This window comes from Camellia sinensis, chromosome 14 (assembly GCF_055761805.1).
Source record: "Camellia sinensis isolate YWXY chromosome 14, ASM5576180v1, whole genome shotgun sequence".
Classification (NCBI taxonomy): Eukaryota; Viridiplantae; Streptophyta; class Magnoliopsida; order Ericales; family Theaceae; genus Camellia; species Camellia sinensis.
Genome location: NC_138974.1, coordinates 46,302,837 through 46,330,471, shown reverse-complemented (window position 1 = coordinate 46,330,471; position 27,635 = coordinate 46,302,837). Strand labels below are relative to the sequence as shown.

The window sequence follows — 27,635 nt, the reverse complement described above, 5'->3', positions numbered from 1 at the left end:
CTTGTGGATTAGAGATATATATAAATAAATAGATAGATATAGATAGAGATAGATATAGATGTTTATATTTGTTTAAATTTTTTTTTAATATATAGATTATTTGTTTTGAAAAATGTACTGCAGTAATTATGAGAGAAGTCAAAAAACCTTGTAGGATGAGAGAAGTTAATAAATACTAAGGTTAATTTTTTTAAAAAAAAAAAACAAAAAATTATGACATATTAAAGCTCTTAGAGACTTTGGGAATTAAAAATTCTTTTTTACTTAATACATAGTATAGATAACATGCCCACTATTTTTAAGTAAACACATGATTACATACCAATTAGAAACACCAAATAACTTTTCTCATAAAGCAGAATCAGAAGTTATTTGCTGCAATACGAACCAATCTGAATCTATATGGACAAATAGGAACAGAGATCTTTAATTTTGAAATTTTTTTAAAAAAATTAGTGATGTAGTAAGAGAAATATATATATATATATATATCTATATAGATACATACATCACATCACATATGAATTCTATCCCTTACCACATTATTAGATTTCTGTTTAAAATCCTAAAATTAAAACTCTTAATCTTTATTCAACAGGAACCAATATGAATCATTATAAGAAGTCAGTTGCTACCATGTAGGCCAATATATTATCAGATGCCATTTATGTGATCTGATCCCCCCAAAAAAAAAAAAAAATGCCATTCAAGTGCAAGGCCCCCAAACCAATCATATATGGATACAAATAGGCGGTATGCATATGACTGTAAGTGATTTTTATTGAATTGTTCTAATTTGTTTAAATAATTTAAAATTTTAATGATTTTTAAAATGTATTTAAAGTACATTTGTTTAGTTTTAAACCAATTTTAAATGAATTATAAGCAAACTGATTATGAGTTGAGTTCAAATAATTTCATATTGACTCAAATGTCTTGATAGCATATGTGCTTAATTTAAATTCTTACTTATTTACTAAATTGACATTTAAGGAATATAATGTATTTCTTTTTTTTTTTATAAAGAAATAAAAATCTCCAGAAAAAATAGTGTGCACGGGAGTGCACGTAATCAAGTAAAAAACTTCAATTCAAATTTGAGTCATGACTGGAGAAGATATGAAACAATGCTAAAATTTGATTTTTATATTTATATTTTCTAATATAGTTCAACAAGTTTATGGTCTATTTATGTGAAAATATCTTTAACAAAAGCATCAATGTTTGATTCAAATGACCCTCCTTTTTCAATTGCTCGTCGACAAATCTCTCTAATTTCACTTACTCTTGTCATCATCTCTTTCCTCTCAGGATTCTCCAAATTCATAAACGTTTGTACGAGCTCAGCAATTTCCTCTCTCGTCACCAACTTATCAATCTCCCCATTTTTCTTCACCTTCCACCCAATCTTCCAATCTTCCACAACAAATTTACTAATCAGAGTTTGATCATAAAGCAGGGGCAAAGTAAGGAATGGCACGCCCGCAAAAACACCTTCCATAGTCGAATTCCACCCACAATGAGTCCAAAATCCCCCAACTGAAGAATGGCATAACACCTTCTGTTAATATTATAATAGTAGATAATATATGTAGATATTATATTTAATAGATAATATCTGTAGATAGTTGTAGCATAGTTGTATGCTTTCTTTTCTTTTCCTTTTGCTAGTTGTTGCATAGTTGGTGCTAGCACAGAGATGCTTGCTTTTCCTTTCCTTTTGCTACCTTTCGGTGGCTTCATATCATTCTGTCTTGTAAACCATCTCCTATATAATGGAGGTTCCATTTGATTACTAAATACATCAAAAACATACAGAGCTAAATTGCTCTCTCAATCTCTCTCAATTTTCTTATATGGTATCAGAGCACAGGTTTTCTGCCTAGCCTCTTCTGCCAACATATTTTTTTTTCTACAGATTGCATTTCATCTGTATCCCTTTTTCGTCCATCTCTGAAATACATTTTTCACCACACCAGAGCCTTCGTCTCCTCCGGACGATTCTAACGCCACCAACTTCAGCCCAATCTGACGTTACACGCGCTCTCACGCGCCACTTCTGTGACCGGCGCGTCGCCTGCCTCCGCCTTCCGCCACACACGCGCTCTACGCGTCCTCCACACTGTCCCGTGCTAACGTACACCGCGCACTACCTTGCTAACGTGCGCCGCGTGTTTCTGACGTCAGCACACGTCAGCCCTCTCTGCTACCGTGCACTGCCTGCCTGTTTTTGCTAACGTGCGCCACGCCTTTCTTGCTAACGTGCGCCGCGCCCCTTTGCCTCTCATTTTTGTGCCTCTGTGGTCATATTTTGGGTCGTTTCACTCATTTTCCCACTAATTTCGGCCTTCTGAATTCATTGGTAACCTCGGTTTTTTCAGATTCTACCGCCATTGTGCTATTTTTCCCTCATGGATCGCCCGGATTCCTCTAATCACCCTATTTCCGTTATTCTTGACGGGACTAATTATGTCCTTTGGGCACAAGCCATGTCTGGCTTCCTCAAAGGCAAGAAACTTTGGCGTATCATTACTGGGGATGTGTGCAAACCAGTCCCAACAACCACGGAATCCGCTGCCACGGACTCCGCTGCCACGGACTCCGCTGCCAAATATATCGACCGACTAGAAGATTGGGATAGTAAAATTATCAGATCATCACCTGGCTTCGCAATACTTCTATTACATCCATCAGCCTTCAGTTTGGTAGGTTCCAACTTGAGTCTGCTTCCTCTCCAGCCAAGGCCATCTGGGATTTTTTGCAAGAACGCTATCAGACTACCGGTCTTGCTCACCAATATCAGCTTCTGAGTCATCTTCACCGTATGCGCCAAGAAAACACTCAGACCATTAATGATTTCCTCTCCCAAATGTATTATGTTTGGGATCAACTCGCTCTTTCTGAGCCTCCATGGCCTCATACTGAGGATGCTGCCTTGTTTACTACCTACCGTGACCAACAACGCTTGGTTCAGTTTCTCATGGCTCTCACTCCTCGTTTTGAGCCCGTCCGCGCATCTCTCCTACATCGCACTCCTTTACCCACTCTTGAGCAAGCCGTTTCTGAACTCCTGTCCGAGGAAACCAGGTTTGGTACTCTCCATCCACACCCTGTGGACTCTGTTCTTGCTACTCCCCAGATTCGGAGTTCTCCTTCACCACAGCGGTCCACTACCTGCAACTATTGTCACAACCGCAATCTTCCATCGACTCATCTTCTGGTTCATTGTCCCGTTCGTCTTTGTCGATTTTGCAACAAGACTGGCCCCGGTCATCTCCAACAAGATTGCTTCCGCAATCCTACCCGTGCCTCTCGCCATGGTCCTTCCACCGGGAATCTTTCCCGCAGCAACTCTCACCGTTCTGGGACTCCATTTAAAAACATGCCTGCTCCACGCACTGCTGCTGCCGCCTCCGAAGATTCACCTTCTTCTGTCCCTGTAGATCCTTCCACTCCGGTCTTCTCTCATACCGATGTTGAAGCCATGTTTCAACATTTTTGGCAGCATTCCGGTACTCCTCCATCTCCTGCTTTGTCTACCACCGCAGGTAACACTTCCTGGTACTTTGACTCCGCTTGTTGTAATCACATGACCTTTGATCCTACTATTTTTACTCCTCTCTCTTCGACTTCTCATGTTCCTTCTATCCATACTGCTGATGGGTCTCTTCTGTCTGTAAGTCATGTTGGGTCTGTTTCCACCTCTCACTTATCTTTATCCCATGTATATCTTATGCCTGCTCTCACTTTAAATCTTATCTCCATTAGTCAATTATGTGAGCATGGTCTAACTGTTACCTTTTCCCATACTGGTTGTTTGGTGCAGGACCCTCGGACCGGGCAAACTCTTGGGATCGGCCGTAAGCAAGGACGTCTCTACGAACTTATCCATCTTCATGTTCCGGATTCCTCTCAAATCACTGCTCCTACCACTGCTACCACTGCTCCTCCTTTATCTCATTTTCAGCTTTGGCACTATCGTTTGGGCCATCTTTCTGTTGGTCGTTTGAAGTCTTTAATTTCTAGTGGTCATTTGGGTACTGTAAGTTCTGATGCTTTCAATTGTGTGTCCTGTCAACTTGCAAAACAACCTGCTTTGTCGTTTAATAAAAGTGATTCTGTTTCTCTTGCGCCCTTTGATCTCATTCATTCTGATATTTGGGGACCCTCTCCTACTCCTACTATGGGAGGCGCACGTTATTTTGTTATTTTTATAGATGATTTTTCTCGTTTTACATGGTTGTTTCTTATGAAAAATCGCTCTGAACTCAAACAACTTTATTACAATTTTGCTGCAATGGTTAAAACCCAATTTTCTAAAACTATCAAGATTTTTCGCTCCGACAATGCCATGGAATATAAAGATTTTGACTTTCTTTCTTTCCTTAGGAGTCATGGTACTCAACCTCATCGTTCTTGTCCAGGTACGTCCCAACAAAATGGCCGTGCTGAACGAAAACATCGGCATCTACTTGACACTACTCGAGCCCTCCTTCTCTCTTCCTCTTGTCCCGAAAATTTTTGGGGTGAAGCCGCTCTCACTGCTGCTTACACTATCAATTGTATCCCTACACCAGTCATTCATAATCACACTCCATATGAGCGTTTACATGGCACCCGTCCCCCTTACGACACCCTTAGGGTTTTTGGCTCTGCCTGTTTTGTTCTTCTCCAACCTCATGAACGTACCAAACTTGAACCTCGTTCTCGCCTTTGTTGCTTCTTGGGGTATGGTATTGAACATAAAGGGTATCGCTGTTGGGATCCTTTCTCCCAGCGTCTCCGTATCTCTCGTCATGTGGTCTTTTGGGAACACACAATGTTTTCCTCCCTCTCTCAATTCCGTTTATCCGTTCCCTCACCCTCTCTGTGTTTTACTAACCCTTCTGCAGATCTGTTTTCTGATGAGCTTCCTTCACTGCCCATGCCTGACTCTCTTGAGACTGCCTTGCCTACTGGTCTTTCTCAAGCACCTGCCAGCTCTGATGGTCCTGATCTTGCTCCCTCGGACTCCTCACCCCCTGTTGAGTCTCTTCCTGTGGCTCCTCCTCCTCCTGCTCGACCACACCGGGTAATCCAACCTTCTACTCGTCTTCGTGACTTTATTGTTGGTTCTACTGCTTTTTCTACTCATGAACCCACTTCCTATCGGGAGGCTCGCTCTAATCCTCTTTGGCAGCAAGCTATGACTGATGAATTACAGGCTTTAGACAAAACTCACACTTGGGACATTGTTGATCTTCCTCCTGGCAAGACTGCCATTGGCTGTAAATGGGTATACAAAATCAAAACCTATTCTGATGGCTCTATTGAGCGCTATAAAGCTCGCCTTGTTGCTAAAGGCTTCAATCAAGAATATGGTATTGACTATGAGGAGACCTTTGCTCCTGTTGCTCGTCTCACCTCTGTTCGCAGCCTCATTGCAGTTGCTACTACCCGACACTGGGATCTTTATCAAATGGATGTGAAAAATGCCTTTCTTAATGGTGTTCTTCTTGAGGAGGTCTACATGCAACCTCCCCCTGGGTCTACTTATCCACCTCATAAAGTCTGCAAACTTCAACGTGCTTTATATGGTCTCAAACAAGCTCCCCGCGCTTGGTTTGCCAAGTTCAGCTCTACTATTCATGACTGTGGTTTCACCTCCAGCTCTTATGATACTGCACTGTTTATCCGCAAAACTGCTCAAGGGACCACCTTGCTTCTTCTTTATGTGGATGATATGATTATCACCGGTGATGATGTCAATGGTATTCTTCATCTTAAACAATTTCTTAGCCATCATTTCGAGATGAAAGACCTTGGTCCTCTCAGCTATTTCTTGGGTCTTGAAATCTTCCATGATTCCACGGGTTCTTTTCTCTCTCAGGCTAAGTACATATCTGATCTTCTCACCCGTGCTGGTCTTACCGATTGCAAGATTGCCTCAACTTCCCTGGAGCCTCAGAGTCGTCTTACCCCTCTTGATGGCACTCTTCTCTCTGATGCTACTCTATATCGTCAGCTGGTTGGCAGTCTTGTCTATCTCACTGTTACTCGTCCTGATATTGCCTATGCCGTCCATATTGTCAGCCAGTTTATGTCGGCTCCTCGTACCACACATTATGTTGCCTTAATTCGTATCATTCGTTATCTCAAAGGCACCATGTTTCATGGTCTTCATTATTCCGCCCGCTCCTCTCTCCAGCTTCGTGCTTTCTCTGATGCTGATTGGGCTGGCGATCCTACTGACCGCCGCTCTACTACTGGGTTTTGCTTTTTTTTGGGTGATTCTCTTATTTCTTGGCGCAGTAAGAAACAATCTCTTACTGCTCGTTCTAGTACCGAAGCCGAATACCGTGCCCTTGCTGATACTACTCAGGAGCTTCTCTGGCTTCGTTGGCTTCTTGCTGACATGGGTGTTACTCCCTCTGGCGCTACTGCCCTCTTTTGTGACAATCACAGTGCTCTTCAAATTGCTCACAATGATGTTTTTCATGATCGCACCAAGCACATTGAGATTGATTGTCATTTTATTCGGCAACACGTTACTCATGGTACTGTCCATCTCCATCCGATCTCTTCTGTTGATCAACCTGCTGATATCTTCACCAAAGCTCATTCTCCTGGCCGCTTCATTGACCTTGTCTCCAAACTCAAGTTGGTTGATGTTTGTCCTCCTTGAGTTTGAGGGGGGATGTTAATATTATAATAGTAGATAATATATGTAGATATTATATTTAATAGATAATATCTGTAGATAGTTGTTGCATAGTTGTATGCTTTCTTTTCTTTTCCTTTTGCTAGTTGTTGCATAGTTGGTGCTAGCACAGAGATGCTTGCTTTTCCTTTCCTTTTGCTACCTTTCGGTGGCTTCATATCATTCTGTCTTGTAAACCATCTCCTATATAATGGAGGTTCCATTTGATTGCTAAATACATCAAAAACATACAGAGCTAAATTGCTCTCTCAATCTCTCTCAATTTTCTTATACCTTCAATTGGTCACACCAAGGCACCACCATTCCTGAACTGCCACAAGCCTCCTTTGACCTGGACGCTTTGTCACGCGCCACCCACAAGCACCGCACACCACTGTCCCGCAACCCAGCTACAATTTCATCCATTTGGTGACTTGAAACAGAGAGGAAACTTCCCATCGAAACATACAAAACAGAGCTCTGAGGTTGAGAGTCTAACCATTTGAGGTAGTCATGATCGGTTTGGCTAGCGATGGTGTGAGAGGTAGGATGTTCAAGATTGAAGTAAGGTATGAGGGGGCCAACAGAATAGATGGGAATTGGAAATTTGAGTTGCAAAGCATCAACAACTGGAGATTCGAGCTCGTAGATAGAGGAGAACAATAGATATTGTGATTTAGGCACTTTGGAAATCATGTGAAAGGCTTTAAGCAAGCCTTGTTTATCCTCCACGTGGAAGATGGTTGGAAGATCTGCTAATCGGATTGGAGATAGTCCAGGAATGTACTCCACCCGCTCTTCTCCTCTCTCTATCATTTGATGGAAGCATTCAAGTCAATTTCATCAATGTCATGTAAATGGAAATAGTAATGCATACAAACAGAAAAAATCTAACCAGAAATATGATTTTTTTTCTTTTTTTTTATTTAATTATAGATAGTGAACATGTAATCTAGTAAAATTGGTTCTCATGTACAACATGTAACCTGACCTGTTATTTATTGGATCATACACTAGAGAGTACCCAGTTGACCCATTAACATTTCAATTTAAGCTGGAAAATTGTTTTGGGAAGAATAATGCTATATTTACACAATTTTTCTTCCCGAATTCTCTGTGAATAAGTTTCCATGAGTTTCTTAGCGGTAAAAAATCAAGGAGAAAATTTGTGTGACTAAAACATTTTTGTTTTGGGAATTGGATATTTTGATTTGCTTGTTGATTTTATATGAAAAGATGTGTAGAAAAATAGAGAAAGTGTTTAGAAGAGTTTTGGAAACGTAATTCCACCAGTTAGTTTGAGTGCTGTGTTTGGTTAGTGTTTTTAAAAATTGATGCCACACCCATTTTGAAAACATGTTTACCCGGTTATCCTCCTGAATATCCTCGGACGTCCGACCGGTCATTCGATATGTTGACCAGAATAGTTTTTTTTTTTTTTTTATAGCACCTGTTATTTTTATATTTTAAATAAAAAAATATTTTCAAAATTTTTTAAAATTTTTTTATGAGTTTTGAATATAATTTTGGATTGTGGATTTGGTTATAAGTCGTAAGTTTTTAAATAAAATATCATATGTCATATCAAAAATTTCAAACTGTTTTCAAAACTCATAATCAAATAAAATTTTCACACTCAAATCATTTAAAACTCACAAACTCAAAATACAACTATATTATCAAATCATAATTCTAAAACTCTATCAAACGCCATTGCTTGGTTAGAGTTTTTCAAAAACACTTTTCAAAAAATTTTATTTTCTTATTTTTTTTCATATTTTTTTGTTTTCTACTGAATTTTTTTAATATTTTAAGTAATTTTTTTAATTTTTAGACATACCTAACATAAATATACCTAAAAAGTAAAAAAATTGTGAAAAAAACTTTTTAAAAATTCACTAAATACCAAAAATTTAAAAAAAAAAAAACAAGTAATCATTACATTTTTTATATTTTTTCACAAATTTATTATTTTTTAGATACTCTAAGTAAGGTACATCTAAAAAGTAAAAAAATATATTTAAAATTTTACAAATATTCATTAAAAAACAAGAAAATATAAAAATAAAAAAACTTAATTCAAAAAATTCAAACCAAACCCACCCAATAATTTTTGGGTTTTTGAATGTTTTGGACTATTGCCAAAACAGTACAAAGTAAAGTTGAGGCAGAATGAAATATTTATTTCTTATCCTTTTTCAGAATGACCATCCAATTATAATGTTGAATAATAATTTTATTTTCAATGTATTTTTTTTAATAAACAAAGCGTAATTGTAAATATTCTAGGTATGGTATGCTTTGACTACCTGATAAATCAACCGGGAAATGGCCGTTCTGGACGAGGAGGTCAAAATGGTAAATTAACGAATACATCGACGCCGGAATCGGCCAAAGCGAAGCCACCGGAATATTCCTTCTGTTCCCAACTTCAACTGCCCAGCTCAAAAGACCATCGGCTACGATGATAGTCGCCGGTGTCTCTAGCCGATCGAGGATCCGCTCAAATGGCTCTTCCATTTTCGTCATGGTAGCTTCGATGAAGGCGGCCATGTTGGCTGCTCGGACCAGCTCCGAAGGCAAGACGTTTGGGATGGTGCGGAATCGGATGTTGTCCGGCTTGGGATCAGAGCCGATGAAGCCGAGCCACTCCTCGGTGACGACGAAGGTGACGAGTATGTGGTGGCTCCGGGAAGCCAGTAACTTGCAGAGGTTCATCATGGGGTTGATGTGTCCCCTCCCTGCGGAAGGCATAGCCACCACGTGGCATGTGGCCATTGGTCCAACACTTTCCGGAGCCATTACTTTGTGTTGGATTGTATTGTATGAATCTGAGTGAAAATGGAGTCTTATTCATATGCGTTATTATGGGTGTGCATAATACCGCCGAAATCGTTAAAATCGCATCGAACCGCATCGTTAAGGTAAATTTGTTATTATTTGTCAATTGAACCGCCGGTTTTTGGTAAGAAAAATGGCAAATTCTAGTGACACTTTTATCAATCCGCCGGTTTCTATTTTTCTTTCAAACCGCACCGACCCGCACCGCTATTAAATCATGTTTTATAAGATTCTAAAAAATTTTTTTTACTTAAGTTTGCTTGTTGTTCTATACCTTAGAATATAGTATTACATTACTGCTCAAGGGGAATTTTATGTATTGCATTTGATCATTGTAGCTTTCACAGATACTTGTAATGAACTGATGGCATAGTCGTTGATACTATCATATTGTTGCTACACTTGTTGCATCAGAAGAAAACTTCACAAGATGCTTAACATCACGGTATCTCTCGTCTTTTTTTTACTCTTTCATTTAAGTTTTGTAATTTGAATTATATTTTTTATAAACCGTCAATCCGCCCGAACCGCCAAGGCAAATTCGCCATTATTTGCCAACCGAACCGCCGATTTTTTATAAGGAAAATGGCAAATTCTAGTGACACTTTTATCAATCCGCCACCCGCCATACGGTTTCTATTTTTCTCTCAAACCGCACCGACCCGCACCGCGCACACCCTATGCGTTATATAGTGGACAACGAGGAAGGATCTTTTAGAGTTTTTTTTTTTTTAAGTTTTTTAGAATAGTGTATTATGTGGTTGAAATTTAATGATAAGTTATATTAATTTTTTAACATTAAATCTCAACTATACAATCTACCACTTTAAAAAAAAATTTAAAAAAAAAATATTCTAAAGGATCCTTGATGGTGGACAACTTTCAGAATTTGGATCCTCGGCCGCCCTTTTGGGCGGCCGTTCCCAGCAGCCCCCCCAAAACGACGTCGTTTTGGGGGTTTTTTCGTTTTTTTTTTTTTTTTTTTCGCAGAACCAGAGCAAAGGGGAGGGGAGCTCGCCGGATTTTGGAATCCGAATTCGCCGTCGCAGGTCGTCGAGCTCGCCAGCCATCCGATCGTCGCCCGATCCGCCGTCGCCTCCGCCTCCTCCTCCTCCTCTCCGGTGATTATGGCCCCCTCCAGTCCGGCCCACCGGCGGCTCCCTCTTCTTCTCCCTTCCTCTCTCTCTCCTTCCCCTCCCCTCCCCCTCTCTCTCTCCCTCCCCTCCCCTCCCCTCCCTCTGGTTCTGTTTTCCAACGAGGAAGAAGAAAGAAAAAAAAAAATCAAAAAAACTCCCAAAACGACGTCGTTTTGGGGGGCTGCTGGAACGGCCGCCGGGAAGGGCAGCCGAGAATCCGGACTCCAACTTTCAAGGAACCATCACGTGGCAGAGTGATTATTAGATTGTGCGGTTTTATAGTATTATAATTGATAATAAAGGTGTAGTATTATAATATTATACTGAGTGATTAAAAAATATGAAAAATATTAATAAAGTAGTATCAACGTGTCATATTTCGAAAATACTTGATAATTTTTCTGTATGGCGTGAGAGATTTTTTTGGTGATTAGAATTACCTGTTTAGATTGATTTTTTAAAAATTAAATTTTTCTTATTTTTAGCAAATATTTTAAGTATTTTTTTATTTTATAGATGGACATAATTTAGATGCACTTAAAAAAATAATATAAAATATTGCTATTCAAATTCAGCAATTAGACAATTTTTATATTCAATAATGTGATACTCTATTAAAATATATAAGTCAGTTTTCTCTCTCATTTATTTTCTATCATCAACTAATCATTTTATTAACACATCATTAAATTTAGAAAGTAAAATTTTATATTATTTTTTAATAAGATATTTATAAAAAAATATATATATTTAAAAAATTCAATAACGGGAGATGTTTAATTTTGTGATTGATTTTGGAAAAATATAATTGATTTTGATGATTGAGGCATAGCAGAAAAATCAACGGAGGTTTGTTAATTGATGTGAGCTTACCTAACCTTGTTGACAAAAGCAAAATAAAATGACAATCAATGGATGTTTTTAGGGATTGTTTGGGATAAATTATATAAGTGTATTTTTTAATTTTTTTTGAATAAAAATATAAAGGAAAAAAAGGGGTATTTTTTTTAAGGTCCCTGATATTATGATTTTATAGTATAATGGACATCAAATATTTTTATGATGTCTAAGGTCCCTCAACATCAATCCAGAGAAAATTGGTCCAGAGAAAATTGGTCCAGAGAAAATTGGTCCAGAGAAAATTCAAGTCAGAGAAAATTGGTCCAGAGAAATTTTGAATTTCTCTGGCCATGGACACTGTCAGAGAAAATGTGTCTTCACTAAATTTCTCTGACTTCGGAATTTATCAACCATGAACCATTGCCTCCACTCCCACTCTCATTCACTGCCATACCCACTGAATTGATTATGACAATACCAGATCAAATTCCATAAAAACAAGCACACAAGTGTGTTTATAAAATTAGAGAGATAGAGAGAAAACAGAGTACAGAGAAAATTTGATTCTTGGTTGCTCCCAGAGAAAATTCAATTAAAAAACCAAAGAATTTCTCTGGTTTTAACCCAGAGAAAATTCAGTTCAAATCAAAAAAAAATTCAGTTCATTACTCCAAACACACACCATATATATACCACACGTACACACACAAGTTCATTGAATTTGGAACTTGATCATAGAAGTACTCTTGTAGGCCAACAAGTGTAAACCCATCTCCAATCCCAAGAATGATGAATTGAGGAGCTAACCAGAACACGCTCATAGACAGATACCCAGAGAAATTCCCTAACCCAGAGAAATTCCCAAACAAACCTTTCTACAGAAATTCTCTCAACCCAGAATTTCTCTGGACTCCACAACCCAGAGAAATTCTAGACTGGGTCATTTTCCACAAGAGGGGCCCAATTAGCAATGGATGAAGACAACTAATTTCTCTGGGAAATTCCTAGAATTTCTCTGGGTTGGATTGAATTTTCTAGCAGCATCCTGGTTATATGATTATGAATTACAAATTCTTCAATTCTGCCAAAAGATTTCGTTAATGTTACTAGATGTGTGGAACCTAAGGAAAATTTCTTTAATGTTAAACATGCCAAAAGATCTATGCTTGAAACCAGAGAAAATCTCTGGATCAACCCAGAGAGTTGAACCCAGAGATGTTGCCTTCCATAATATATACCTTTGACTCTAACAACCAAACACTGCATAAAGCTAAGAATTTAATTACCAGAGCTAGAGCTAGATGAAACGAGAGTGAGCCAAGCAAGAAGAAAACGAAGCAGCATTAGAGTTCGCATCTTCTCCAAGATTGTGCTGGTGGTTGTTGGTGTAAAAAAAAAGAAAAAAAAAGAAAAGAGATACACACACAGCAACACACAAGCTCCCTCACTCTCTCGGTGATGGTCTCGTCCTCCGCCGACTTCTTCTTGCAGATCATGCAAATGCCGTCTTCGTCGCAGAGGAGGTTACTAGAGTGCCCCATTGAAGAAGGAAAGGCAGGCCGGGTTCCGACGATCATCTCAGCTCTCCATGATCGATCTGTATTTCAGAAACAGAGTGATGATGATTGCGTTTCCGATCACGAACAGTGAACTCTGTGTGTGTGCGTGTTTGATCGTGGTGATGAGTGAGAGTAGAGAAAATGTAGGGGGCTGAATTTCTTTGTGATAGATGGGAGGGACCTCACACATCAAAAAATAATATCGTGGATCTCATCCATTACGAAAAGTGGGGGAGGGACCCTAGACCAATTTTCCCGGAAAAAAAAAGATGATTATTTAAGATAATTTTATGACTTTTTACAAAAAAAAAAAAATATGTATTAAAATATTATATAAAATAACAAAATTATTGTATTATTCCTAATGCCCCATATGCGTATTGACCATGATTGTTTAAGAAGCCAATACAGAGCGTTGTTTTGAAGTTGTGTGGTGGACAGCATACTTCAAAAAGATATATATATATATATATCTAATTTTTTTTGTTTTTTTTTTCAACAAGTTTCTTGTTCACACGTGAACTTGAGCTTGTACCATCACTCCAATACAAAGTTAGCTTATACTTTTTTTTTACATCTACCTGCGCAATTTTTAACCTTTTTAGTAATTTCTTAGTTTTTAATCTTTTATAGAGTATGTCAAACAATGACTTAGTTTCAATAATGATAGAAACCATATAAAATACAATCTCATAATTTTGAAAATGATTTAAACTATTTATATCACTGTCAAACATAATTTTTTTAAAAAAAATTAAACACATCAATAACTAATACATCAATAAAAATCATGAAAGTGCTCTTCTGTGGATATCCCAAACATTTACTTTTAATTTTTTGGACTGGTTTAGATTAACTTTGCTTCAAAGTCAGAGACACGTGCATGAACCAACAGATGTTCGCCGGGGGGGGGGGGGGTTGTTGGTGGTGGTAGATGTTTTTAGCTCGCCTTTAGTTTACTTTTATAGCGAAAAAAAAAAAAAAACTAAAATTAAATTTTTTTTCAAAATTTATAATTAAATACATAACTCAAAAATTATTTTCAAAACTTATAAACACACACATAATTCAAACTATCAATTCAAAACTCATGATTAAACTTTTTTTCAAAATTCTATTTAACAAAAAATCAAAAAAAATAATTTTTTATTTTGTTCTTTAAAATTATTTTTTATTTTATATTATTTTGAAAAATATTTTGTTTATTTTTATTTTTGAAGAGAAATATATATTTTTTGTTTTTTTCAAAAAATATTTTATTATTTTTGTAAGTATTGACCAAATAATTTATTTTGATTTAGATATATATAGGTGATCCAAAAAACTTAAATATTTAAAAAAAATTAAAAAATATTTAAAATATTGAAAATATTATATATTTAAAATTAAAAAATTAAAATTTTCTTAAATATTTCAAAATTTCAAAATACAATTCAAAACTTTTTTCAAATCTCAAAAACTCTTTTACAAACATTTTTCAACACTCATGATATTCTCTTTTTAAAATTTAAAATATAACTTAAAATTCAAAATATAATTTCACACCCAATTTATAATTTTAAAAAGGGTTCGTTTGGGATGTGAGTTGGCTTTTTAACTATTTTAGCTTGGACTAAAAAGCTTCGTTTGGAATAGGCTTTTTGATTTTTTTGACTTTTGTGAGAGAGAAAATGAAATGGTTATAGATTCAATATGATATTTTGTCTTATTAAGTTAAAAAACTTATTTTATCTTTTTATAACTAAATTAGTCAAAAATTTATAAAATCTAGCATGCCAAACCAAGGCTAAACCAATCGGAGTAAGTTTTTTGGGCTGAAACTGCTTTAGATTAATTTGACGTCAAAATTAGACACGCGCATGGACCAACAGTGGATGTTTTTAGGTCGCCCTTAGTTTACTTTTATAGCCAAAAAAAAATTAAAATTAAAATTAAATTTTTTTTCAAAATTTATAATTAAATACATAACTCAAAAATTATTTTCAAAACTTATAAACACACACATAATTCAAACTATCAATTCAAAACTCATGATTAAACTTTTTTCAAAATTCTATTTAACAAAAAATCAAAAAAAATAATTTTTTATTTTGTTCTTTAAAATTATTTTTTATTTTATATTATTTTGAAAAATATTTTGTTTATTTTTATTTTTGAAGAGAAATATATATTTTTTGTTTTTTTCAAAAAATATTTTATTATTTTTGTAAGTATTGACCAAATAATTTATTTTGATTTAGATATATATAGGTGATCCAAAAAACTTAAATATTTAAAAAAAATTAAAAAATATTTAAAATATTGAAAATATTATATATTTAAAATTAAAAAATTAAAATTTTCTTAAATATTTCAAAATTTCAAAATACAATTCAAAACTTTTTTTCAAATCTCAAAAACTCTTTTACAAACATTTTTCAACACTCATGATATTCTCTTTTTAAAATTTAAAATATAACTTAAAATTCAAAATATAATTTCACACCCAATTTATAATTTTAAAAAGGATTCGTTTGGGATGTGAGTTGGCTTTTTAACTATTTTAGCTTGGACTAAAAAGCTTCGTTTGGAATAGGCTTTTTGACTTTTTTGACTTTTGTGAGAGAGAAAATGAAATGGTTATAGATTCAACATGATATTTTGTCTTATTAAGTTAAAAAACTTATTTTATCTTTTTATAACTAAATTAGTCAAAAATTTATAAAATCTAGCATGCCAAACCAAGGCTAAACCAATCGGAGTAAGTTTTTTGGGCTGAAACTGCTTTAGATTAATTTGACGTCAAAATTAGACACGCGCATGGACCAACAGTGGATGTTTTTAGGTCGCCTGTAGTTTACTTTTATAGCCAAAAAAAAATTAAAATTAATTTTTTTTTTCAAAATTTATAATTAATTACATAATTCAAAAATTATTTTCAAAACTCATAAACACACACATAATTCAAACTCTCAATTCAAAACTCATGATTAAACTTTTTTCAAAATTCTATTTAACAAAAAATCAAAAAATTAATTTTTTATTTTGTTCTTTAAAATTATTTTTTATTTTATATTATTTTGAAAAATATTTTGTTTATTTTTATTTTTAAAGAGAAATATATATATTTTTTTTTTCAAAAAATATTTTATTATTTTTGTAAGTATTGACCAAATAATTTATTTTGATTTAGATATATATAGGTGATCCAAAAAAATTAAATATTTAGAAAAAAAATTAAAAAATATTTAAAATATTGAAAAGATAATATATTTAAAATTAAAAAAATAAATTTTTCTTAAATATTTTTAAATATTTCAAAATTTTAAAATACAATTCAAAACTTTTTTCAAATCTCAAAAACTCTTTTACAATCATTTTTCAACACTCATGATATTCTCTTTTTAAAATTTAAAATATAACTTAAAACTCAAAATATAATTTCACACCCAATTTATAATTTTAAAAAGGGTTTGTTTGGGATGTGAGTTGGCCTTTTAGCTATTTTAGCTTGGGCTAAAAAGCTTCGTTTGGAATAGGCTTTTTGATTTTTTTGACTTTTGTGAGAGAGAAAATGAAATGGTTATAGATTGAATGTGATATTTTGTTTTATTAAGTTAAAAAACTTATTTTATCTTTTTATAACTAAATTAGTCAAAAATTTATAAAATCTGGCATGCCAAACCAAGGCTAAACCAATCGGAGTTAGTTTTTTGGGTTGAAACTGCTTTAGATTAATTTGACGTCAAAATTAGACACGCGCATGGACCAACGGTGGATGTTTTTAGGTCAGCTTTAGTTTAATTTTATAGCAAAAAAAAAAATTAAAATTAAAATTAATTTTTTTTTCAAAATTTATAATTAAATACATAATTCAAAAATTATTTTCAAAACTCATAAACACACACATAATTCAAACTCTCAATTCAAAACTCATGATTAAACTTTTTTCAAAATTCTATTTAACAAAAAATCAAAAAAATAATTTTTTATTTTGTTCTTTAAAATTATTTTTTATTTTATATTATTTTGAAAAATATTTTGTTTATTTTTATTTTTGAAGAGAAATATATATATATATTTTTTTTTCAAAAAATATTTTATTATTTTTGTAAGTATTGACCAAATAATTTATTTTGATTTAGATATATATAGGTGATCCAAAAAAATTAAATATTTAAAAAAAAATTAAAAAATATTTAAAATATTGAAAAGATTATATATTTAAAATAAAAATTATATATTTAAAATTAAAAAAATAAAATTTTCTTAAATATTTTTAAATATTTAAAAATTTCAAAATACAATTCAAAACTTTTTTCAAATCTCAAAAGCTCTTTTACAAACATTTTTCAACACTCGTGATGTTCTCTTTTTAAAATTTAAAATATAACTTAAAACTCAAAATATAATTTCACACCCAATTTATAACTTTAAAAAGGGTTCGTTTGGGATGTGAGTTTGATTTTTAGTTATTTTAGCTAGGGCTAAATAGCCTCATTTGTAATAGACTTTTTGATTTTTTTGACTTTTGTGAGTGAGAAAATGAAATGTTATAGATTGAATGTGATATTTTGTCTTATTAAGTTAAAAAACTTAATTTATCTTTTTATAACTAAATTAGTCAAAAATTTATAAAATCTGGCACGCCAAACCAAGGCTAAACCAGTCAGAGTTAGCTTTTTGGGCTGAAACTGCTTTAGATTAATTTGACGTCAAAATTAGACACGCGCATGGACCAATGGTGGATATTTTTAGGTCGCCTTTAGTTTACTTTTATAGCAAAAAAAAAATTAAAATTAAAATTAATTTTTTTTCAAAATTTATAATTAAATACATAATTCAAAAATTATTTTCAAAACTCATAAACACACACATAATTCAAACTCTCAATTCAAAACTCATGATTAAACTTTTTTCAAAATTCTATTTAACAAAAAATCAAAAAAATAATTTTTTATTTTGTTCTTTAAAATTATTTTTTATTTTATATTATTTTGACAAATATTTTGTTTATTTTTATTTTTGAAGAGAAATATATATTTTTTGTTTCTTTCAAAAAATATTTTATTATCTTTGTAAGTATTGACCAAATAATTTATTTTGATTTAGATATATATAGGTGATCCCAAAAACAATAAATATTTAAAAAAAATTAAAAAATATTTAAAATATTGAAAAGATTATGTATTTAAAATTAAAAAAATAAAATTTTCTTAAATATTTCAAAATTTCAAAATACAATTCAAAACTTTTTTCAAATCTCAAAAACTCTTTTATAAACATTTTTCAACACACATGATATTCTCTTTTTAAAATTTAAAATATAACTTAAAACTCAAAATATAATTTCACACCCAATTTATAATTTAAAAAAGGGTTCGTTTGGGATGTGAGTTGGCTTTTTAGCTGTTTTAGCTTGGGCTAAAAAGCTTCGTTTGGAATAGGCTTTTTGATTTTTTTGACTTTTGTGAGAGAGAAGATGAAATGGTTATAGATTGAATGTGATATTTTGTCTTATTAAGTTAAAAAACTTATTTTATCTTTTTATAACTAAATTAGTCAAAAATTTATAAAATCTGGCATGCCAAACCAAGGCTAAACCAATCGGAGTTAGTTTTTTGGGCTGAAACTGCTTTAGATTAATTTGACGTCAAAATTAGACACGCGCATGGACCAATGGTGGATGTTTTTAGGTCGCCTTTAGTTTACTTTTATAGCCAAAAAAAAATTAAAATTAAAATTAATTTTGTTTTCAAAATTTATAATTAAATACATAATTCAAAAATTATTTTCAAAACTCATGATTAAACTTTTTTCAAAATTCTATTTAACAAAAAATCAAAAAAATAATTTTTTGTTTTGTTCTTTAAAATATTTTTTATTTTATATTGTTTTGAAAAATATTTTGTTTATTTTTATTTTTGAAGAGAAATATATATTTTTTGTTTTTTTCAAAAAATAATTTATTATTTTTGTAAGTATTGACCAAATAATTTATTTTGATTTAGATATATATAGGTGATCCAAAAAAATTAAATATTTAAAAAAAATTAAAAAATATTTAAAATATTGAAAAGATTATATATTTAAAATTAAAATTATATATTTAAAATTAGAAAAATAAAATTTTCTTAAATATTTTTAAAATTTCAAAATACAATTCAAACCTTTTTTCAAATCTCAAAAACTCTTTTACAAACATTTTTCAACACTCATGATATTCTCTTTTTAAAATTTAAAATATAACTTAAAACTCAAAATATAATTTCACACCCGATTTATAATTTTAAAAAGGGTTCGTTTGGGATGTGAGTTGGCTTTTTAGCTATTTTAGTTTGGGCTAAAAAGCCTCATTGGGAATAGGTTTTTTTATTTTTTTGACTTTTGTGAGAGAGAAAATGAAATGGTTATTGATTGAATGTGATATTTTGTCTTATTAAGTTAAAAAACTTATTTTATCTTTTTATAATTAAATTAGTCAAAAATTTATAAAATCTGGCATGCCAAACCAAGGCAAAACCAATCGGAGTTAGTTTTTTGGGCTGAAACTGCTTTAGATTAATTTGACGTCAAAATTAGACAGTAGGGGCGGGCGCGGGTCAGTTGCAGCCACGGAACCTCCAATCCGCCATCCGTCCGCCAGATTGTCGGATTGAAGAAAATCAATCCGCATCCGTCCGCCAATCTAGCGAATGTGGATTGAGCGGATTGGCGGTTTGGCAGATAGATGCGAATCGGTTTGGAGGTTTAAAATCTTGTAAATTTTCAACATAATTCAACTTGTGCACTTCCTCAAAAAAAAAAAAAAAAAAAAGAAAGCATTACAGTCAATGACTTAAAAAAGTATTACAATCACTGTATGCCTTATCTAAAGAAAGAAAGTTTGAAATTTTAGAATATTACGATCACTGCATGCCTCATCCACATATTACAATCACAGTATGATTCATCCCCATAAAGTATTACAATCTATGATTCTTAAAATATAATAACAATTCAAACCACCAAAACCATGAACAGAGCAGTAATAGAGATTGAATGTCTCTGTATTGTTACATCTACATATGTTTTTGAAAACAAAAACCAACCAGCATATATCATATTTTCTATTTATTATTTTTAGAGTTAGTTTTAAAAACTAAAAAATATAGATGAATAATACGTTTATTTTTTTCAATTCAGAAAATATATTCAAGTTGAAAACTTTTTTTCAACAGAATATTTAAACTCTTTTTTAATTGAAATCACAAACATAATATTTAAACAAATTGAAAATACAAAGTCTTATAAATTACTAGGGGTGCTCGCGATTTGGCGGTTTGGCGGTTCGGTTGCGGCCAAAAAATCTCAAATCCGCCATCCATTCGCCAAATTGGCGGATTGGAGAAAATTAATCCGCAACCGTCCGCTCGTCATAACGCATCCGTCCAAAATGCGGCGGATCGATTCGGTTCAGTCGGTTTTGACGGATCGGTATATCCGTTGCTCACCCCTATTAGACATGCGCATGGACGTTGGTGGATCTGTTTAGATCGCCTTTAGTTTACTTTTACAGAAAAAAAAAATTAAACTTAAAATTAATTTTTTTTTTCAAAATTTATAATTAAATACATAATTTAAAAATTATTTTCAAAACTCATAAACACACACATAATTCAAACTCTCAATTCAAAACTCATGATTAAACTTTTTTCAAAATTCTATTTGACAAAAAATAAAAAATAAAATAAAATTTATTTTGTTCTTTAAATTTTTTTTTTTATTTTATATTATTTTCAAAAATATTTTGTTTATTTTTATTTTTGAAGAGAAATATATATTTTTTGTTTTTTTCAAAAAATATTTTATTATTTTTGTAAGTATTGACCAAATAATTTATTTTGATTTAGATATATATAGGTGATCCAAAAAAATTAAATATTTAAAATATTGAAAAGATTATATATTTAAAATAAAAATTATATATTTAAAATTAAAAAAATAAATTTTTTTTAAATATTTAAAAATTTCAAAATACAATTCAAAACTTTTTTCAAATCTCAAAAACTCTTTTACAAACATTTTTCAACACTCGTGATATTCTCTTTTTAAAATTTAAAATATAACTTAAAACTCAAAATATAATTTCACACCCAATTTATAACTTTAAAAAGGGTTCGTTTGGGATGTGAGTTGGTTTTTTAGCTATTTTAGCTGGGGCTAAATAGCTTCGTTTGGAATAGACTTTTTGATTTTTTTGACTTTTGTGAGTGAGAAAATGAAATGGTTATATATTAAATGTGATATTTTGTCTTATTAAGTTAAAAAACTTATTTTATCTTTTTATAACTAAATTAGTCAAAAATTTATAAAATCTGGCATGCCAAACCAAGGCTAAACCAGTCAGAGTTAGTTTTTTGGGCTGAAACTGCTTTAGATTAATTTGACGTCAAAATTAGACACGCGCATGGACCAACATATAAACCAATACATGAAATTGAAAAATGGTTGTGAGTATTAAAAGTGATGTTTTAATAGCATCACTAATAATGTGGCAGTGGGCATTCACTGCCTGTGCCTTATTTTTTTTTTTTATTTAGGCATTCTTAATGTATTAGTATTATTAATAATCTTTTTTTTAATGATATAAATCATTATTGATATGAAATTACCAATGCCATTAAGTGCAATGCTCCCCAAAGCAATCATATATGGGATACAAATTCGCAGTATGCATACGACTGTAAATGAGTTTTATTAAATTGAGTAGTAATTTGTTTAAATAATTTAAAATTTTATTGAGTTTAAAAAGTATTTAAATTTGATTTATTTAGATTTTGACTAATCTTAAATAAATTATAATCAATTCATCATAAGTTGAGATCAAATAATTTAATCTTGACTCAAATATTCCAATAGAATATTTGCTTAATTTAAATTTTTGCTTATCTACTAAATTGAGATTTCAGAAATATGTATATTTTTATAAAATATATAAATATAAATCTACAAAAAAATTACTATTAGAGTGCATCTAATCAAGTAAAAACATCTATTTCAATTTGAATAGAGACTGGAGAAGGGATGAAACATTGTTAAATTTTTATTTTTTAACATAGTACAACAAGTTTATGGACTGCTCATTTGGAAATATCATTGACAAAAGCATCGAGGTTTGATTCAGATGACCCTCCTTTTGTAATTGCTTGTCGACAATAGGGATGGCAATGGGGTTAATGGAGGTGGATATTAATTCTCCATCCTCATTTTCTTATAATAAATTTTCCCCATTCTTCATTCCTCAATCCCCATGGATACCACTCTCCCCATTTTTTAATGGGTTTGGATTTTTTCCAACCCACTTTAATCCCTATTTTTATTTTATTTTTATTTTTTATATTTAATGTTAACAACCACTTTTTATTTATTTATTTTTTTTTTTTTAAGGTTCACAACAAAAGCTAAATATACCTTCAATTTTTTTTTTTTAATACCTTTAAGGAAAATTTATCAATAAATCCCATTTCACAAACTATTAAACCAATTAGTCCCAACTTTATTCTTTTGTTCAGATAAGTCCTATCAGTGGGGAAGTTTGTTTTTTGCTGATCCTATTTTCCATATTTAGTGTAACTGCGTGGACGATTTTACCCAATTAGTCAGAGCCTTCAATTTCCTCCATTAATGGCCGTGAAAACTTGTGGGTCTTCACACTCTGCTTTGCTCGATCATGAAAAATTGATTCTACAACAACTCAAAGATTGCCCACAGATTATCGAGTGTTTCGGAGGAGATTTCAGCTTCGAAAACGGTGAGAAATTGTACAATATGTTCTTAGAATACGCTATGGGTGGTTCTTTGGCTGACAAACTCAAGAACTCCGGTCACCGGAGCTTGCCGGAATCCGAAGTCTGGCGACACACAGAGTCGATTCTAAAGGGTCTTCAATGTATTCACGAGAATGGGTTTGTTCACTGTGATCTCAAGCTTCAAAACGTTCTTCTATGTCAAAACGATGTCGCGAAGATCGCCGATTTTGGTTTGGCGAAGAAATCGGGAGAGAAGATCGTGGGTTTTGAGTTGAGAGGTACGCCGATGTATATGCTGCCGGAGACAGTGGTGGCCAGACAGCAGGAGGCGGCTGCGGACGTATGGGCTTTGGGGTGTTTGGTGGCGGAGATGGTGGCCGAAACGCCGCCGTGGCGGTGCTTGGCGGAGGGGAATGTGTGTGTGTGTGTGTTAAAGCCATCAGTGTGTGTGTGTGTGTGTGCGCGTGTTGAAGCCATTAGTGTGTGTGTGTGTGTATGTGTGGGCGTGTGTATCAGTGTGGGTGTTGTGTGTGTGTGCTGTGTTTGGTGTGTGTGTGTGTGTGTGTGTATGTGGGTGCTGTGTATGTGTGCTGTGTTTGGTGTGTGTGTGTGTGGTGTGTGGTGTGGTGTGTGTGTGTGTGTGTGTGGTGTGTGCTGTGTGTGTGTGAGTGTGAGTGTGGCTGCTGGGGGCTGAGTGTGTGTGTTAATGGTGTGTGTGTTAATGGTGTTTTGTGTGCATGGTGTCTTGTGTCTGCTAGAGAGAGAAGATATGTGTGTGGTTGGGTCTCCATGTGAGAGAGAGAGAATGCCGAGAGAGATTAGTGGTGTCTAAATGAGAGTAATTACGTCTCTTAGAATTTTCCAGGACTAAACGGTTTACTAGAATAAAAATGGGACCAATTGGTTCATAAGTTTACATTTTGGGATTTATTGGTAAATCTCCCTATATTTAATGTTAACAACTTCTTTTTTTTTTTTTTTTTTTTTTTTTTTTTTTTTTTTTTTTAAGGTTCACAACAAAAGCTAACTATACCTTCAATCTTTTTTCTTTATTTTTTAATATATTTAATGTTAACAACTTTTCTTTTTTTCTTTTTTTTTTCTTTTTTTTAAGGTTTTAGCTAAATATACCTTCAATCTTGTTTCTTTCTTTTTTAATATATTTAATGTTAACAACTTATTTTTTTATTTTTTTTTATTTTGTTTTAAGGTTGACAACAAAAGCTAAATAATTTATTAATATGTTTATTTTTTTAAAATTCAAATATCAAAAAAGGTCAAAACACGCATGACGCCTACTAATGTAGTCTCTCTCTCTCTCTCTCCTATTTTTCCACCTCTGCCGGCCTCGTTCCACTCATGTTCTCTCTTTCTAATTTTTTATTTTTTATTTAAAAACTAAATTATTGATAAAAGAAAAAAAAATTGACTGAAACAATTTTAAGACTTCACTTTTTTCTTTTTTTTTTTTTTTTTTTGAAGAATATCAAAAAAATCAAAAGTAAAAAATAATTACAAAATGATGTAGATAAAAGTGATTTATGCATTTAATTATGGCAGTGTTTGGAAATGAAATTTATAGATCACTTTAGCCTCTTCAAGAAAAAAATTCAAAAAGTATTGTTGCTGACTTCCCACATGATACACAGCTGTAACGGACAAAGGGTAAAATGACGCTTTTGCCTTTTTAATTTTTGAAAAACTCACAACAACAACGATAATACACATACGGACATTTTGGTCATTTATTATCTCTACATTATTTTAAACACATTTTTCAATTCATCAATTTAACAAAAAATCCAACCCATCTTCTTAAATGCAAAAACTAAAATAGTTTACTAAAATAGTCAAATAGGAAAAACCTCTAAAAAGAAAAAAAATTGAATGTATATTTAGCTTTTGTTGTAAATCTTAAAAATTAAAAAAAAAAAACAAAAGAAAAAAGATTGAATGATATTTAGCTTTTTGTTGTGAACCATAAAAATTTTAAAAAAAAAACCAAAAGAAAAAATATTGAATGTATATTTAGCTTTGGTTGTGAATCTTAAAAATTTTTAAAAAAATGGTTGTGAACCTTAAAAATAAATAATAATAATAAAAAAAAAGATTGGATGTATATTTAGCTTTGGTTGTGGATCTAAAAAAAAAAAAAGTTGGTTGTGAACCTGAAAAAATAAATAAATAAATAAAGGAAAAAAGATTGAATGTATATTTAGTTTTGGTTGTGAATTCTTAAAAATATATATATATATATATATATATATATATATATATATGGGGAAATTAGTGGGTACCCATCCCCAACCCATCCCCTGTGGATATTTAAAGAATATCACTTACCCTACCCAATGGATAAGAAAAAAAGGAGAAAACTCATGTTTTTGGGTTGAGTCTCCATGGATATCCACAGGGTAGGTTATCCATTGCCATCCCTAGTCGACAAATCTCTCTAATTTCTTTTGCTCTTTAAATCATCTCTTTCCTCTCAAGATTCTCCGAATTCATAAACGTTTGTACAACTTCAGCAATTTCCTCTCTCGTCACCAACTTATCCATTTTTCCATCTTTCTTCACCTTCCACCCAATCCTTCAATCTTCCACAATAAATTTACTGATTGGAGTTTGATCCATAAGCAGAGGTAGAGTAAGGAATGGCACACCCGCAAACACACTTTCCATAGTTGAATTCCACCCACAATGAGTCCAAAATGCCCCAATTGAAGAATGACACAACACCTTCAATTGATCACACCAAGGCACCACCTTCCCTACGCCACCACAAGCTCCCTTTAACATCGACGCTTTGTCACGCGCCAACCACAAGCACCGCACGCCACTATCCCGCAACCCAGCTACAATTTCATCCATTTGGGCACTTGAAACAGAGAGGAAACTTCCCAACGAAACATACAAAACAGAGCTCTGTGGTTGAGAGTCTAACCATTTGAGGTAATCATGATCGGTTTGGCTAGCGATGGTATGAGAGGTAGGATGTTCAAGATTGAAGTAAGGGGGCCGAAAGAATAGATGGGAAATGGAAATTTGGGTTTTAAAGCATTGATGACTGGAGCTTCGAGCTCGAATGTGGAGGAGAACAAGAGATATTGGGCTTTGGTGACATTGGAAATCAGATTAACAGATTTATACAAGAGTTGGTGACCATTCAGATTAACAACTTTATTTTTATTTTTTTTTTATTGTAAACAAATTTTGTTGATACAGTTTATCCCCGGTGAATGGAGCGAACTGGTCCAAGCTCCTCAAGCCCAAGCCCAAATGATCGAGCCCACCGGATACCCTGCAAACAAGTTCAATGGGGAACGGGATAGTCCCCCAGTGAACCCTCCAACGGTCAAGTTAGGAAGAGAAGTAGAGTATATGGGAGAAGATTAGAGATAGGAAGCTTAACATTTTTCTTGTCTACAACGTTCGCTTATATCCTTTGACAATCATTTCGCTGTCCCTTCCGACTTGCTCTCCTTGCCGAAAGCCTATGCTGTAGCTTACCTTGCTCAGGGTAAGGGGGTCCTGTTCCGGCGGAGAGGTGTTGTCGTAATAAATGCTGTGATGGGCTGCATTAATGGTGATGTGCAGTGACAATAACTTTGCAGATCTTTATCTGCTGATGTGGTTCGTCCTTCTTTTGCCGTGTGTCAAAATGTCATTGGCTCTTTATGCCATGTTGGACTCCAGCTGTCCTGGACCTCGTCAGCTGGGTTATGCACTGGGCTTCAAGTGATGGGCCATAGGTGATTCATAGCCTTTATGGACTTATACATGTCAGTAGTCCCCCATTCCCGAGTGCAGCTTTAGTCCAACGAAGGGAATATTAGTGACATAGATGAGTGTTTTAGGGATTGGCAGGATGGAGGTCGACCAGAAGGGGTGATCGAGGGGGGGCCGACCGCAGTGGTTGGCCGAGCAGGAGGGCCGACCGCAAGGAGGGCCGACCGCGGTGTTTGGCCGAGCAGGAGGGCTGACTACGAGGAGGGCCGACCGCGGTGTTGGCCGAGTGGGAGGGCTGACCACGAGGAGGGCCGACCGCGATGTGGGCTGACTGGGAGGGCCGACCGCGGCGTTTGGCCGAGCGGGAGGGCTGACCACGGCACTTGACCGAGCGGGAGGGTCGACCGTGAAGGGTGAGGTGGAGGGGCATGGGGCTTGAGATGCGGCGAGTCACGTGGTGAGTTGAAGTGGAAAAGACAAGGTAAGGGGAGGGGACAGTGGATCATGGACGTACAGGTGGCAACATCCCGTAGGGGGAGAAATTAGGCATTGGATCAAAAATGAAACGGTAAGTCATTATGGGTGTTGAAGAGACAATTTTGGCGGATGAATTTGAAAAGTTTTCAAACTGGCGAAAATTAATTGGGATCCTTGGAATACGGGCAAACCGTGGGCTTTTGGCATTATTCGATTTACCTACCTGTTTACGAAAAATCAAAATATTCCAAGTGTGAATTCCTTTGTTGCTCGCAATACACCTCTGCAACACTTTTTCAATTTCCTTGTTCCTGCCGCCGAAGCGATTCGCAAACATACCATAGAAATGACCGAAGAAGGGAGTGCGATTGTCAGGGTGGACCCGCTTAGAGATGACGATGCTGTGGAGCTAGCAGCGCAGTATAGGACAGAGAGGGTGGGGGAGTCGGTGGTACGACCCCACGGTTCCACCATGATAGCAGCTCCAAAGCCAATCAGCCAGGCGGAACCAGATCATTGGCATACGAAGGCTGACAAATCCATGATTACTGGGGCGGAGTTAGAGGCTATCCGCGAAAAATACCAGATCCTTGGGGAAGTGGAG

General features: G+C 33.7%; 2 protein-coding genes and 1 pseudogene across 2 annotated transcripts; 1 reads left to right on the top strand and 2 right to left on the bottom strand.

Moving 5' to 3' along the window:
• Nucleotides 1-1,120: 1,120 nt before the first annotated feature.
• LOC114300290 (UDP-glycosyltransferase 87A1) lies at nt 1,121-9,859 on the bottom strand. Its single transcript, XM_082904406.1, has 3 exons — nt 8,989-9,859; nt 6,974-7,488; nt 1,121-1,558 (listed from the first exon to the last, which is right to left on the bottom strand). Exons 1-3 carry the CDS (start codon nt 9,479-9,481, stop codon nt 1,190-1,192), a joined length of 1,377 nt encoding a protein of 458 aa, XP_082760532.1. The 5' UTR covers nt 9,482-9,859; the 3' UTR covers nt 1,121-1,189.
• A 3,095-nt stretch (nt 9,860-12,954) lies between these two features.
• Nucleotides 12,955-23,650, top strand: LOC114316801 (mitogen-activated protein kinase kinase kinase 20-like). Its single transcript, XM_082904824.1, has 2 exons — nt 12,955-13,142; nt 22,676-23,650. Exons 1-2 carry the CDS (start codon nt 12,955-12,957, stop codon nt 23,517-23,519), a joined length of 1,032 nt encoding a protein of 343 aa, XP_082760950.1. The 3' UTR covers nt 23,520-23,650.
• A 1,364-nt stretch (nt 23,651-25,014) lies between these two features.
• On the bottom strand, nt 25,015-26,019 carry LOC114300306 (UDP-glycosyltransferase 87A1 pseudogene; annotated as a pseudogene).
• Nucleotides 26,020-27,635: the final 1,616 nt, after the last annotated feature.